At 48.6% G+C, this 13567-nt stretch overlaps 3 protein-coding genes across 3 annotated transcripts; all 3 read right to left on the reverse strand.

The window, feature by feature from the left end:
• Positions 1–495: 495 nt before the first annotated feature.
• F5891DRAFT_1202238 (uncharacterized protein) lies at positions 496–1443 on the reverse strand (the record flags this gene model as incomplete). The annotated part of the gene is made up of 1 exon (XM_041368933.1): positions 496–1443. The coding sequence occupies one exon, from the start codon at positions 1441–1443 to the stop codon at positions 496–498; it is 948 nt and encodes a 315-aa protein (XP_041216319.1).
• An 865-nt stretch (positions 1444–2308) lies between these two features.
• On the reverse strand, positions 2309–7828 carry F5891DRAFT_1236237 (uncharacterized protein; the record flags this gene model as incomplete). Its single annotated transcript, XM_041369640.1, has 5 exons — positions 2309–3070; positions 3126–5299; positions 5352–5821; positions 5876–7567; positions 7812–7828. The coding sequence occupies 5 exons, from the start codon at positions 7826–7828 to the stop codon at positions 2309–2311; spliced, it is 5115 nt and encodes a 1704-aa protein (XP_041216320.1).
• Positions 7829–9887: 2059 nt separating this feature from the next.
• On the reverse strand, positions 9888–12737 carry F5891DRAFT_989942 (uncharacterized protein; the record flags this gene model as incomplete). The annotated part of the gene is made up of 11 exons (XM_041378076.1): positions 9888–9921; positions 9964–10137; positions 10424–10488; positions 10759–10872; positions 10968–11042; positions 11107–11119; positions 11258–11367; positions 11432–11575; positions 11791–12066; positions 12301–12576; positions 12645–12737. 11 exons carry the CDS (start codon positions 12735–12737, stop codon positions 9888–9890), a joined length of 1374 nt encoding a protein of 457 aa, XP_041216321.1.
• Between the last annotated feature and the right edge of the window lie 830 nt (positions 12738–13567).

Consider the following 13567-nt stretch of genomic DNA (forward strand, 5'->3'; position numbering starts at 1 on the left):
TTAGGTCAACATTTCCATCGGTGGGTCGGGTCATGAGAACCCTAATGGAGTGGTTAGTTATAAGGTCATGCTGTCTTTGTTGGGGAGGCATGTTGGGGAGGAGGACAAGTTGGGAATCGAAAGACGGAGGCCAAGGGCGAGTATATATGGGGCCGGGAACAAACAGTTACCCCTATCTGCCATATCAAAAGTAACTCTGAAATGGAGCCACGCGTCCAAGGCATTGATGCCTTCTGGTGGTATCACTCACTTCGAGCGATGATTAGACTACGACAGCGTGTTGTGTGTAGCAAGTACTTGGTCAAACAGCGGTGAAACATACTTGGCGTAAAGTGATATATGAATGTATAATACAAGGCGGGCGTCCATCTGACTGCTGAATGATGCATAAAACTAATTGTCCGCCTGGTATGTAACCGACCTTAATGCTAATGTACATCCTAAAACGCGTGCAGTTGAAGGGAAACGAAAGTTGAGCAAATTGAAAGGAGCATGTTAAAAGTTAGCAATCCTCGCGTTCGCCTCCGCCAGGGCATCTGACCACTCAATCTCTGCAAACTCGTTTGAGCACGATGCAAAAGCGATCAACAAATCGAACACGTTGGGGGTCGCTCTCGTGGGGATGCCATTGCGAGGTGACGGCTGAAAAAGCCAGACGACGAAGGATTCAATGTCGCGGATGATGAGACGGTAGTTGTGCTTGCCGAGCACTGCGAATATGATGCGATGTAGCGCAGGCACGCAGAAGACGATGTAAGGAATGCCGATCCAGATGTCCTGGAGAGCCTCACTGTCGCACGTGCGTTCCACAGGGTGGTGAAAGCCCATGTAACCACAGCAAGAGAAACATAACACGCTGTTGTTAACACTTTTGCGCATGGCCTTGCGGAAAACGGCTTTGTATTTACTGGTGTCGATGAGGTCACAGTGGCGGAGATCTGCATGCTGGTTGATAATGTCGAGAGACGAGGACAAGCCGTGAAAGGGACAGCAGCCGATATTATCTTCGATGAACTCGCTGATCATCTGGAGTTTCTGAGCACGTTCCAATGGGATCATACCGGGCGATGAAGTAGTAGTGATGGGAGATGGTGAAGGGGGTGGTTCGGTGCGTCGCTTCTTATTGGGGGGCTCGTCGAATGCATGCGTGGATGGTGTGACTAAACCCGTGACCCTATTGAGTAGGGACGGGGTGCTGCTGGCCAAGGTGCTTGTAGGGGAGACGACATCTGGTAATTTGGGCGATTGCGTCAAGTCGAGAGGGCATTTGCTGGAACATCCGTCAGCAACGGGCGGGGTTTGTTCCGTTTCGTCTACAGTTAGCTTAGAGTTTATGAGTACAGGCGTTATCAAAAGAAGGGAAGCCTTACAGTAATGTGACTCATCAAATGCATGTATAGGCCGGCCGGCAGACCCGTGAAAGTGCACTTGAGGAAGGGGCATCGATAACCCTTGGAATGCACCTGTTTTGCGGTGACGTTAATGCCTGGAAAGTGACTCGGTTAGAGGTTTAAAACACATAAGAGGTCTCCGCGCACCGAACAAGTTGAAGGTCAAGCTAGGGTCTTCGTTATGGACGGACACGTGCCTGATCATATCAGAGGTCGGTTTACTGCAAAAGAGGCAGCACAGAGTTGCTTGTCGATCGAACTTTGGGGCGAAAGGGTGAGCCATGTTGGAGAGTCGAAAGGTAGGTAGGACAATTGAAAGATAGAAACGAGGGTAAAGGGACAAGGAGAGGGGGGAGGAGCTTTTGTACGTCGACGTTGGATTCCGATGTCGGACCGATATGGCCAAAGAAGCGACTGACAAATGTCTGGAAATAGGAAGGAAGATAGAGGAGAATCAGAAGAGAAGGCTCGAAGCTTCTTTGGAGACCGGAGGATTGAATCGAAGCGCCGTTGGCAGATGCGAAACTAGGAAGAAGAAGCATTAGTTAGTTGCCGGCGCGATGCTTCAAGGGGTGGCTTAAGCGGTGTGGTTATCGATGGTGTATATGGGGAGACCAGTTAGTACAAGAGTGAGTCTCATAGAAAATAGGACATTGCAAGGTATGGGCGATGCAAGATGTAACGCTGAGTTGGGATGATATTTCAGAATGCCACCGTGGCAGGTTAGAGACTAAAGCCGAACCTGGCGTACCTGATGAAGGTCCAGAATAATGTCGATTAACCTTTGTGCGAAGCGCAAGGGCCGTGCCTAGAAGAGAAGCGTGTGTAGGAAGGAAGCTCGGGTATTATTGATTGAACTAGCATATGCGATTCTCATGAGGGATAGTAGACGTATATCAGAGCATTTAGATATAATATTAATCATGCGTTCGAACGTCCGTCATATGCACATCGTTAGTGGAGGGTGTAGGTAGCATACGAAACTCCTTGTAAAACGCAATGATGAAGGCGTGGCACCGGGGGATCTCGTCAGCACGCGTGGGGTGATGAGTGAGCCACTTCTGCAGAGCGGCCAAGTTGGCGAAGTTACTGACGTCGACGCCCAAGTGCTGGGCTATCTTATCTAAATAAGGATTCTTCGTATGGTTGTTAATAGAACCCTTCTGAGAGTAGATGGCGCAGATCGCATGGGGAAGGATAGATGGAAACTTGGCACCGTGGGGACATGATTGATGATCGCGCAAGGAGCCTTCTTGGAGGGGCGGATGTTGGCATGGTTCACGAAATGGGATCCAACACATGTAACAGAAAGGCCAATATGTCGTGTCCGCACGCCTGAGGCAGACAAGCGACGAGGCCTTGGAACCCACGCCTGCAAGGTTTGGATGCTTGCGGGCATGCAGTTCGTGTTGGTTGCTGACCCAACATTCGATGCAACCAGATGCGACTATGACTTCGATGATGTGCTTGAGCACGCGCAGCTGCTCAATACCCGAAGAGTACTGTGAATCGATGGCCTCCCCCACTGCTCTCACAGTTAAATGCTCAGTGGCGGGCGGTTGATGATTTGTAGGGTTCGGTACAGTTCCGGAGGATGATGCGGGATATCTGTTGGGTGTGGGTAGCGATGGTGTGTCGCGGGGCAGCCAGAGAGCCTGCCTAACAGTGACGTCTGCAGACTAAAAGGGTTGGGTCAATTACAATGAGCGCATATAACAAGTACGAAACACTCACATTTTTCATGAACTGGCAGTTGTCACAAAGTAGAGTACCGGCGAATGATGAGCACGAGTGAGCGTCAGGGTCAAAATGTTGAAACGTGAGGCGACGACAGCCATCCGTCTGAATGAACTCTCTCATTGGAAGTACGCCAAGATGCTCGTCTCTGTCAGGCTCGCCGTACAGTGGCAGTTTGCTGTAAATCAAAACAGAAGACGAGGGGAGCCCGTCCCTTCCTAATCGACCGGTCTCTTGCAAGAACCGTAGCATATTATTCACCTCTAGATGGATGACAACCCGGACTCCAGGAAAATCGATGCCCTCGCCAAAACAAAGTGTTGCGATCATCCATCTCTCCTTGGGTGTGCTACCGTCGCGCCAGGCTTGGAATCTTCGTTTCTTCTCCTGTGTGTTTGCGCGCTCGTCCAGCTGATCATCGAGTTTGCTGGTGTAGTATGGAATGCCGAGAGTTTTGGCGAGATCCTTGATGAGGTCGATTCTCGTACAGTATATAATGCCCCTGTCCATTGCGTTGAGAACGGTCGAATTGAAGACATCGGTAAACTTCTGGATGACTTCTTTCACAGGTACTTTGATGACAGAGTAATGTATGTTAGGTCGATGTAACGGAGCTCTGATGACGCGGACCATGGTGGGTGGGATTTGCATTTCAGTGCACAGTCTCGATAAAGACTGGGGTGACATCGTCGCTGTGAGAAAGGTAATCGGTTTCTTCAAGCGAGTTATCAAGTGGAATAGTTTGAAGCACGGGCGATAGTCGTCCGAAGTGAAAACATGGTGCGCCTCATCAATAAAAACACGCCTGAGTCTATAACTCATGGAGTTTGCCCATTGGTAGAACTCGTCCGTTCCTGCTTGGTGCGCCGATACGATAACTATCTGTGCCGTTAAAACGTCTTTCACGTGATGATACTGTCCACCGGGAATGGTAGTACTTGCCAAACGACGCGACAAGTCTTCCGTCAAGGCGACTAGGGGAGTGACAACAATGAATAAACTGGCGGGGTGTAATATGGGAGCAGCAAAAAATGCTAGACTTTTCCCGCTGCCGGTTGGCATGACACAAACGACGTGGTCGCTGGTCGTGCAACTCTGTACAACTTCTGCTTGTTGCGGTGAGGTGAACGAAGGGTTTCGTTGTCCGGGGAAGAGCGGTCGTAGGCGTTCTATAAGGTTGGGATGAACAGAAATCCGTGGTAAAGACGCCGTTGGGGGGACACCGAGGGGTGCCTTGGGAGTAACACCCAACGCTAGAATGTATTGATGAAACATGGCCTCCATTCCCTTTAGGAGGCCATTGCCCACACCAGTTGCGACATTCCTGAGCTCGTCGACAATGTCGACGCCCATAGATGTGGTTGCTTGTCGAGTTGCGCTGTGGATGGTCGTCTTCAGGGGTCCGAGCAAACGGTCGAAGAGTTGTTCTTCATGATCACGCGTTACCGAGGATTGTTCATTGGAGACGCCCGTTGCACCGTTCTCCAACTGCCCGATCGTTGCGTGCCATCGTTTACTGACTCTCTGCATCGAGGAAACAGCGGTGTGTGAGATCTCGGTGAGTGCATTGGTTGTCTGTAAAGCATAATGGGCCTCTGCGACCGACTGGGAATGACCGAAAGCATCGTGAATCGCCAATAGCGGGGCATCTTCTTCGTCGATAATACCAAAGTTAACTTTCGCGATGTTGATTAGCATGGTGCTCATGAGCTGCCTCCAATCTCTCATGCCTAACGCACGTCCAAGATAGCGCTGGGTGATGGCACCAATAGATTGAGAGAATTTATGGGTGTCCATGGGAATGCCATCGTGAAGGAAGACGTAGGATAGATACGCTTTGGCTTTGTCGACAGACATGATGAACGAAGCAAGCTCTGCGGCTGCAGGATATAGGACGCCTAATACGACCAATAGCAATCTTGATGTCGAATGGGATGGACAACGCGCAATGAGTTTACCATGGCCTTGTATGCTTGCGGTCTTCACATAAGTAGTTGAGATAGTGAGGAGACCATTGAGTATGAAAACCTGTCTGTCGCCTTGACCGTCGACTTGGAACTTGAGGTGGTCACATTCGGTCCCGCGCGCTCCACCGCCCCACGTTGATACCACACAGTAGAACATGATGCAAGAGAGTTCGTTCAAAAGTGCGATCCATTCCCATGCATTTCCTGCGTTAGAATTAGTGACCACGTTCCGTGTATAATTAAATGGTTTGTTTACCTGCGTTAACTTCATATTTGCCGTCCACTCTGGAAAAGAATCGGGGGTCTCTGGCAAGGTGCTCGATAAGACGTCGCCGATACTTGTCCCACCCGTTCTGTTTGAAGTTAAATACAGACGTCTTTTGATCTGCAGATTGAGGGCTGTCTGTGAACCAATTTCCCGGGTTATTTGGGTCAGTACGAGAGTCGATGTAATGTAGTATGTCGTCCCATTGGCAACCGCGGAACAACTCGTCCATCTTTGCCTTCATGTCGTCCAGAGATAAATCGACTGAGTGTTTGAAGGTTTTCAAAGGTATTGGGAATCCGTCGATGGACACCACAGTCATCTCAGGGTTCCATGCAAAGCGAGGGAGTCCGGGTTCCGAATACGACAGCGCAGACAAGAGGGCCATTTTCTGTCGCAGACCTGTGAAAAGAGTCTGAGGGCCGTCAACGAGGTAGCGTTGGACGAGAACCTGATATGTCCTACGAGAACAGTAGTTAGTGAAAGGTGCAGTATGGGGTGGCGATCATACGTACTTGAAGGAGTTATTCTCGTGATATGGCATCATTTGCATGATCTCATATGCCGCGGTCGCTCTGAAGCACCACTGCGCCTGACTAATAGTGGGCGGTACTTGAGATGCACGGTTGGTGTTACCATGATCATCGGATAAGTGATACGTTAGGAGGAAGAGGGTAAACAGGTCCTTCATTTCGTTCTTCAAGAACTCGTCGCTAACGCAAGAGAGGAGTGAAAAGACGGTGCGGTGAATAAGGTCTATACAACGTTGATGGCCGTCGACGAAGACATCGCTCGAAGCAGATTTCAACAAAGCGTACAACTCCTTCAAGTAATGACTGTGTTGGGGATGAAGAGGTACATCGAAGTTATCGACTGGCTGGCAAAGATGGCGGATGAGAAAGATGATAAATCTAGACATAAAGTTAGCATAACGTTCGAGGGTGGGGTCTTCCTGCGGACGGCGGAATGGAGCTTTCTCTGTATCACCGGAAGGGCTAGTGGACACGAGAGCTCGAAGAGTAAGAATTGATAATCGTCCGAGGTTAGCTGCGATGAACTTGTAGTAGGATTGCGTTTGCTGTATGAGGTAATTGAATTCGGGTGCGCCTTCAGGTTTCTGAGCGGTTTGGCGGAGGGATTTGAGATCAACGTTCTCGATGCACGGCTCCCAGTTAGTCTGAGCTAAAAGGGCCCCTCTGGGTCGCTTGTTGGTCGCAGGCTGGTATGTGGTGTCCCTAGAGTATAGACCACACTTTTCAACGTGGGCAAGAATGGTCCCAAGGGCATCTGTGTGTGGGATCGAGGGAGAGCTTGCTACCTCGATGTACGACATCAAGTGTTTGCTGACCCCAATCTGGTGTCCGATGGCGATGATGTGGGAACGAAGCGCAAGCGGAGGCTTGCCATGGGCATGGACACAGTGTTTATGAAAGGGTTTTAACGACGTGAATAATGTAGAAGACGTGCAACCTTGGAAGGTGCACTTGACTAAGTCAGGTATGATGCGCATGCCGTCTATGGGTGGAACTGGTCTGGTTGGTAAAGGCATCGGCAGGTGGGCGCCCAACGCACGCAGGGTGTTCAAAACGTTGGTCTTGGACGGCAGCGATTTTTTGGAAGTCGCTGAGGATTTGTGTTTTTTGCGCCGGTGGCCATACACCTGCTCCCATGGGATCGCAACGCCACAGTCGAGACACACGGTGAGATTGAAAGTGGGGTCGACGTGGATACCCCATGTAAGGGCTTGACTTCTAAGCTCTGTAGGGTCACACTGTTCCTCGATATCCATTGCTGAGAGGGTGTCGTGTGCAACGTTTGGGTCGTCGTCATCTCCGGAATCAGCTAAACTGACATCACTCTCGCCGGTAGAATCGATGTCTTCATCAGCAGCATAGTGTAAATGGGTGTCGGTGATTGCTGCATTGTGAGCAACGGTGGTCAAGTAGTTGCCTTTGAATGAACGAGTCAGAGAAGATGACGTAGTTTGTTGGATTGCTTGAGAGCGGGCGTCAACAGCCAGACGTATTGAATTGTCGGGGGGCTGAGACGCAGGTGAGGGTAGAACGGCGATATTTGTGTCTGGAAAGGGGGAGTCGGAGTATTGGGCCATGCCCGGTGAATCGTGGTGATAGTCTGGAGTGGAGTCCATATCAACATCGGCGACATGCGCAGGCTCTTGTGCGCCGCTTGGGTCTGTTAGGTGTGATCTTTGAGCAGAGAGGTCAATGGTTAGGCAAATGAGTTACCGTCATCGGGGTCGATACAATCTGAAGCAGAATCTTGAGGATGGGGAGATTTCGACAAGAGCTTCATAAATCGATGGTAGTCGTATCGACCATGGTCGTATCGGCCGCATGGACAATGGAATCGACCATCCGGATTTCTCGAAATCTTCACTGTATGTTTTGAGGTCAGTATATGCAAGCAAATCGCAAAGAGTATTCCACTAACCCGTCTGCCCTTGCCATGACACATTGATAAAAGCGGTATGGTACTTATTATTGTGTGTCTTTTCCTTGTCTCCGGTATGGTAATTGGGACGAGGACAGTTCGTTTTTGTACACCTGGAGAACTTTAATTGATCATAATACCTGACTCTGAGACAACGTACTGTTTGACCATTGAATATTGAGCTCCCAAAACTCAACGTTAGGCTACAGCGTGAACGGCAGCTTAATAAAACGACAACTGTGCCTGACGGTTTCGAGCAGGGGGTTATCGCTACCCCGATCGTCTACTATGTCATACAAACAATATATAACCGTCGAGTTAATTCTATATGTTCCTGTACAATTTGTAATTAGACATTAATTAAACGCGTGTGATTTGTAACTGAACTTAATATTCTTATCGAGACGTCAAGTCTTTTTGGCAAGTTTTCTGTAGCACTGCTTGATAATGTTTTTATTTCACCAATGTATTTAATCAGCATAATGAGAGTCAACAAAAAAAATAAGCACGATATTCAGTAGCCATTTTATTTCACACTCGAATACTGCATCGAGTATGGAGTTTAATGAGAGCTGCCATAATGGCGATTGGGTGAGATCGACACTAATACGAGTGCGCAACGTCGCAGACACTGATGCCAACAGCAAGAAAGCGCATACGGTTATCACAACATTCCAGAAAATGTGCTGCCCCTTGTACGATCAGTCGACAGGGCAGATATGGGACCTTCTGGCGGGAGGGTACAGCCTGAGTAATCAGCGGTGCCGTTCAACTGTCACATATCTCTCCGCCATGTACACGCCGAACGCGTCAAAGTTCATTTTATTTCGGAAGCTTTTGCCTAAACTGTCATCAAATAAAATCGTCAAATAAAATCGTTATTGAGTAGGGCTTATAATAGACTCAACTGAGACGACCTCAAAATTCATTGTTATGATTGATAAAGACTAGGAAGTATGTATTACACTATCCTAATAATCTGCGTACTTGGGCCTTGACTGTGTGATAGTAGATCGGAAGGGAAAAACAGAAAGGTGGGGGAGCGTCTTATATAGGGAATGCCATATATTTTTCAAAGTCCGCCGGTATTGTCCTTCTGCGGTGGTTTGCGCTACTTTCCAGCGGAGTTCTAATTATAATAGGTCGTCCCTATATGAATTTCGTCGAAGCCAGATCTTGCTTTTTTCCTCCCTTCACAGACCACCGCCTCGCACCGATTAAATATATAGTTGTTGCTTGTTGCTCATCTTAGTTTTTGATTTGATTAATACAATACAATTATTTAAAATAACTGAATACCTAAGCCAGTTCTTTAACCTGTGAACCTTTTGAGTGTTAGGCCGGTCAGAACGCGTTCAATTACATAAACTTTGTGTAGCGCGTCGCGTCACGCTTATTCATACAGTGGTCACAACGCTTGGTGAGCGATACTGAATCCATAATCCCTATGAAAAGAACTCAATTTGCGTTTTGCAGCTCTTCTTTCCACTTCGTGACAGTGCTTACTATAGCACTAGGTTAATGGTGCGAGAATCCAACGGTAGGTGGCTATTTCGTGAAGTCCAGCCAAAATTTGTTAAGGATGGAGAATTCAGATCATGTGAAAACGTGCTACCGACGACGTCGAGCACAGCATTCAAGCCCTAACACGTTCTTATTTATTCCTGCCCACTAACTGACCGAACTCGCAAGCAGATTTCCCATCCTCCTAGCGGCACCGCCCGCTTGGGTCTGTGTATATGGTGTCCTCGACTGTGAATACACTCTGCTTATTTGAAGGTGAGGTGTCTTAAATATTCCGCTAAGTCCAACTTCCACTCAAACACACGCTAGATAAGAGCAGCAACGCCATCAACCTAAAGTTGCCTTCACATTCGACCTTCGGAGCGATGAAACCAGGTCCCGTAGCAAGGTGGTATTGCCTGTTGGCTTGCTTATCCGACGCTGATGATGTTCTGACCGTGCGCCGCTCTCAGGTCGTGCGTTTCTCGTCTGTTGGCTCACTTACTCGACCCTGATGATGCGCTTGTCACGTTGCACTCCCAGTCAGTGGGTGTTCTCGTTCACTGGGTCCGCTTAATACCCAACCCTGATGGCGCACTTGTTGCGTCTGGTCATCAGGGTATGTGTTCTGGTTTTATGGTGTGCGTACCTGACGCTGATGATGCCATAGCCTTGTCCTGATTTCAGAGAGCGCCGTGTTCTATTCTTTTGGCTCGATGCTGAATGATGCTCTGGATGTGTCGCGCTCTCAGTCGGCGCACGATCTTGTTTTCTTGTCTTTTGGTTCGCTTGCCTAATGCTGACGGCTCGTGACAGCGTCTCGCTGTCGAACAACCATAGAGAGCATGATTTCAATGCTGATGGTGCTTTGGTGACGACCCGTGTTTATACGATGTGTGATGTCGTCTGTTGAAACGTTGACTGTTTCTTTGGACCTTGACAACGTCAGAATGATTTTCTCTGCGACGGCCCAACTCAACCAAGTCACGTTTCGCCATCGCACCGTATGTGATGTTATCTTCCCAGGTGAACAGCTAACTTAACCATTTCTCATTCTCCCGTCAGATGGATCGTGTGTGCATATCACGCATGTGTTATGTGGCACGCACTTCCTGTGTTCTAGAAAGTTGAAATGGGAGCCGTACATCGCGGTGAAGAGAGGCAGGAGTAACGACTGAAAGCGTCCGAAAGCGGCGCAGATGCATAGGAGACCTTATAGTCATACGATAGCTTGATATTCAGATGCTAATACGACACGATTACGACAGTATTCAGACAGAAATCAGACATGCGGACGCACTACAAACCGGATAAAATTCAGTTATCGGAATCAGACTCTGCTGCAGGAGCCAGCGTTCCTACGTCGGATTAGAACCAGAAATGGATACTTCCCAGTACTCTGTCACCTCGGGATTTGCATGATTTTCCACCTCCGATAACATACTGGTGATGTCGTGTTATTGCACCTCTCGTTTCCGCAGCATGTGAAGTTCGAGTGATAGCTTTCGAGTGAGATGTAGGGGCGGCGAGGACTTTGTTCCGGGAGGGGCATAAAACACTATAGAGTACGACAATTGAAGTGTTAGTTTTCACAAAGGCTGTAGAAAAGGGTAGAGGCTTGCCTTACCCTCGCCGTAGCGCAAGCCCACCCACATCGATGATCATGCCATAAGTCGGGAACAGGATGTCCGGGCAGCGAGGTCTTAGGTGCGGGAGGTTTGTAGTACCCTGTCGAGTAGGGTTATAAAATGGTTCGTTCAGAAAGTTCGTTGAAAAAGAGTTGTAGGCTTACCTTTCCCTCCTCCCTAAAACCCACTTAGGCCATAAGTCAACACCAGGAGGTGCGGGTGGCGAGATTTTGGCTGCGAGAGGTTCGACTAACTCTGTAGAGTAGGTTTATAGAAGCGTTAGTTCAGAAAGTTGGCAGATGAAAAGTTACAGACCAATGTTTCACTCCATAACGCTTAAGCCCCCTCAGAACAATGTTCGGGTCATAAGTCGAGAATGGGAGGTGCGGGCGGCGCGATTTTTGGTGCGGGAGGATGGTAACATGCTATAGAGTAGGATAACAGAAAGGTTAGTCAAGAGAGTTGAACGAAAAAAAGTTACACCCTCACCTTTCCCTCCTCGTCACTCAAGGGCGCCCAGATCGATGTTCGGGCCATAAGTCGAGAACGAAAGGGCCGGGCAGCGAGATTTTTGGTGCGGGAGGATTGCAGAACGTTGCAGAGTAGAGTGATAGAGCCTGGGCTAGTACAACCCTAACATTAGAAGTAAGTTATATGCATATCTGTCCCTAAACCTAATCACTAACCTAACTAAACTAAGGGACTCAGATCGATGTTCGGGCCATAAGTCGAGAACGAGAGGTGCGGGCGGCGAGATTTTTGGTGCGGGAGGATTGTAGAACCCTATAGAGCAGGACGCAAGAAGCGTTAGTGCAGTTAGTTGCCTAAAAATAAGGTTACAGACTTACCCTTTCCTCCTCGTCCCTATGCCCAACTAACCCTGATGTTCGGGCCATAAGTCGAGAACGGGAGGTCCGGGCAGCGAGATTTTTGGTGCGGGAGGATGGCAAAATGCTATAGAGTAGGATACCAGAAGGGTTAGTCAAGAGGTTTGAACGAAAAAAAGTTACACCCTCATCTACCCTAACTCTCACTAAAAGGGCGCCCAGATCGATGTTCGGGCCATAAGTCGAGAACGAAAGGGTCGGGCAGCGAGACTTTTGGTGCGGGAGGATGGTAGAATGCTGTAGAGTAGGACACCAGAAGGGTTAGTCAAGTTAGTTGAATGAAAAAAAGTTACACCCTCACCTTTCCCTCCTCGTCACTAAAGGGTGTCCAGATCGATGTTCGGGCCATAAGTCGAGAACGGGAGGGCCGGGCAACGAGATTTTTGGTGCGGGAGGATGGTAGAATGCTATAGAGTAGGATACCAGAAGGGTTAGTCAAGAGAGTTGAACGAAAAAAAGTTACACCCTCACCTTTCCCTCCTCGTCACTCAAGGGCGCCCAGATCGATGTTCGGGCCATAAGTCGAGAACGAAAGGGCCGGGCAGCGAGATTTTTGGTGCGGGAGGATGGTAGAATGCTGTAGAGTAGGATACCAGAAGGGTTAGTCAAGAGAGTTGGACGAAAAAAAGTTACACCCTCATCTACCCTCCCCCTCACTAAAAGGGCACCCAGATCGATGTTCGGGCCATAAGTCGAGAACGAAAGGGCCGGGCAGCGAAATTTTTGGTGCGGGAGGATGGTAGAATGCTGTAGAGTAGGACACCAGAAGGGTTAGTCAAGAGAGTTGAATGAAAAAAAGTTACACCCTCACCTACCCTCCCCCTCACTAAAAGGGCGCCCAGATCGATGTTGGGGCCATAAATCGAGAACGGAAGGGCCGGGCAGCGAGATTTTTGGTGTAGGATCATCACAGGGTGCAGGGTAAGCACCCTGCAAGGTACCGGGGTAGCCAGAGGTCGTGGTAAGAGTAGAGGAGGCACACGAAAAGTGTAAAGCACATGGGAACCACGAGTTTTTGTTGAGGGCAAAAGTCAACACTAACACAATTATTTTAAACCGAATTTTGGTGCGGGTGATGCAGAATTTCGAGGGCTACAAGATGGGTTAGTTAGATAGATACAAGTTGTGGAAGAAATGACTTGAAAAAAAAAAGTTGCTGGTGCGGCGCTTCTAATAGTTGCGCCTTCCTCATATGGTTAGGACAGAGCCTTGTGTTGAATTGACATGTTGGGGTGCGAGTCGCTTTATTTTTTGCTGCAGTAGTCTTGGGCGAGAGGTTGAAATCTTGTTTGGACTTGACTTTGTTTTGCTTGATTTTTGTGGTTTTATTGCGGTGATGTTGCTTGATATTTTGGCTGTTTGATGGTCTGCGGAGATGCGTCTGCGAGGTCAGAATTTGGTTTTGACTTGACTTCATTTTGCTTGATTTTTGTTATATTTTGCGCATTGGTGGCTGCAGTGGATGGGTGGATTGGCGGAGAACAGAGTATTGATTTGCTTGATTATTGCTGTAGTGGATGTGGCGGGGAACAAAGTTTTTATTTGCTTGATTGTTGCGGGTGGTATTTGTCTGGGGTGACGTGTTGGCTGAGGTCGGAATTTGGTTTTGACTTGAGTTGATTTTGCTTGATTGTTGTACGTTTTTGCGCTTTTATTGGTGGGGCGTTGCTATGGTGGTCTTGGCTGAGGACGGAATTTTGTTGTTGCTGGGGCGGTGCTTGTCTTGGGTGATGCGTTG

This window comes from Suillus fuscotomentosus (genome assembly GCF_016647785.1).
Source record: "Suillus fuscotomentosus strain FC203 chromosome Unknown F5891scaffold_368, whole genome shotgun sequence".
NCBI classification, from domain to species: Eukaryota; Fungi; Basidiomycota; class Agaricomycetes; order Boletales; family Suillaceae; genus Suillus; species Suillus fuscotomentosus.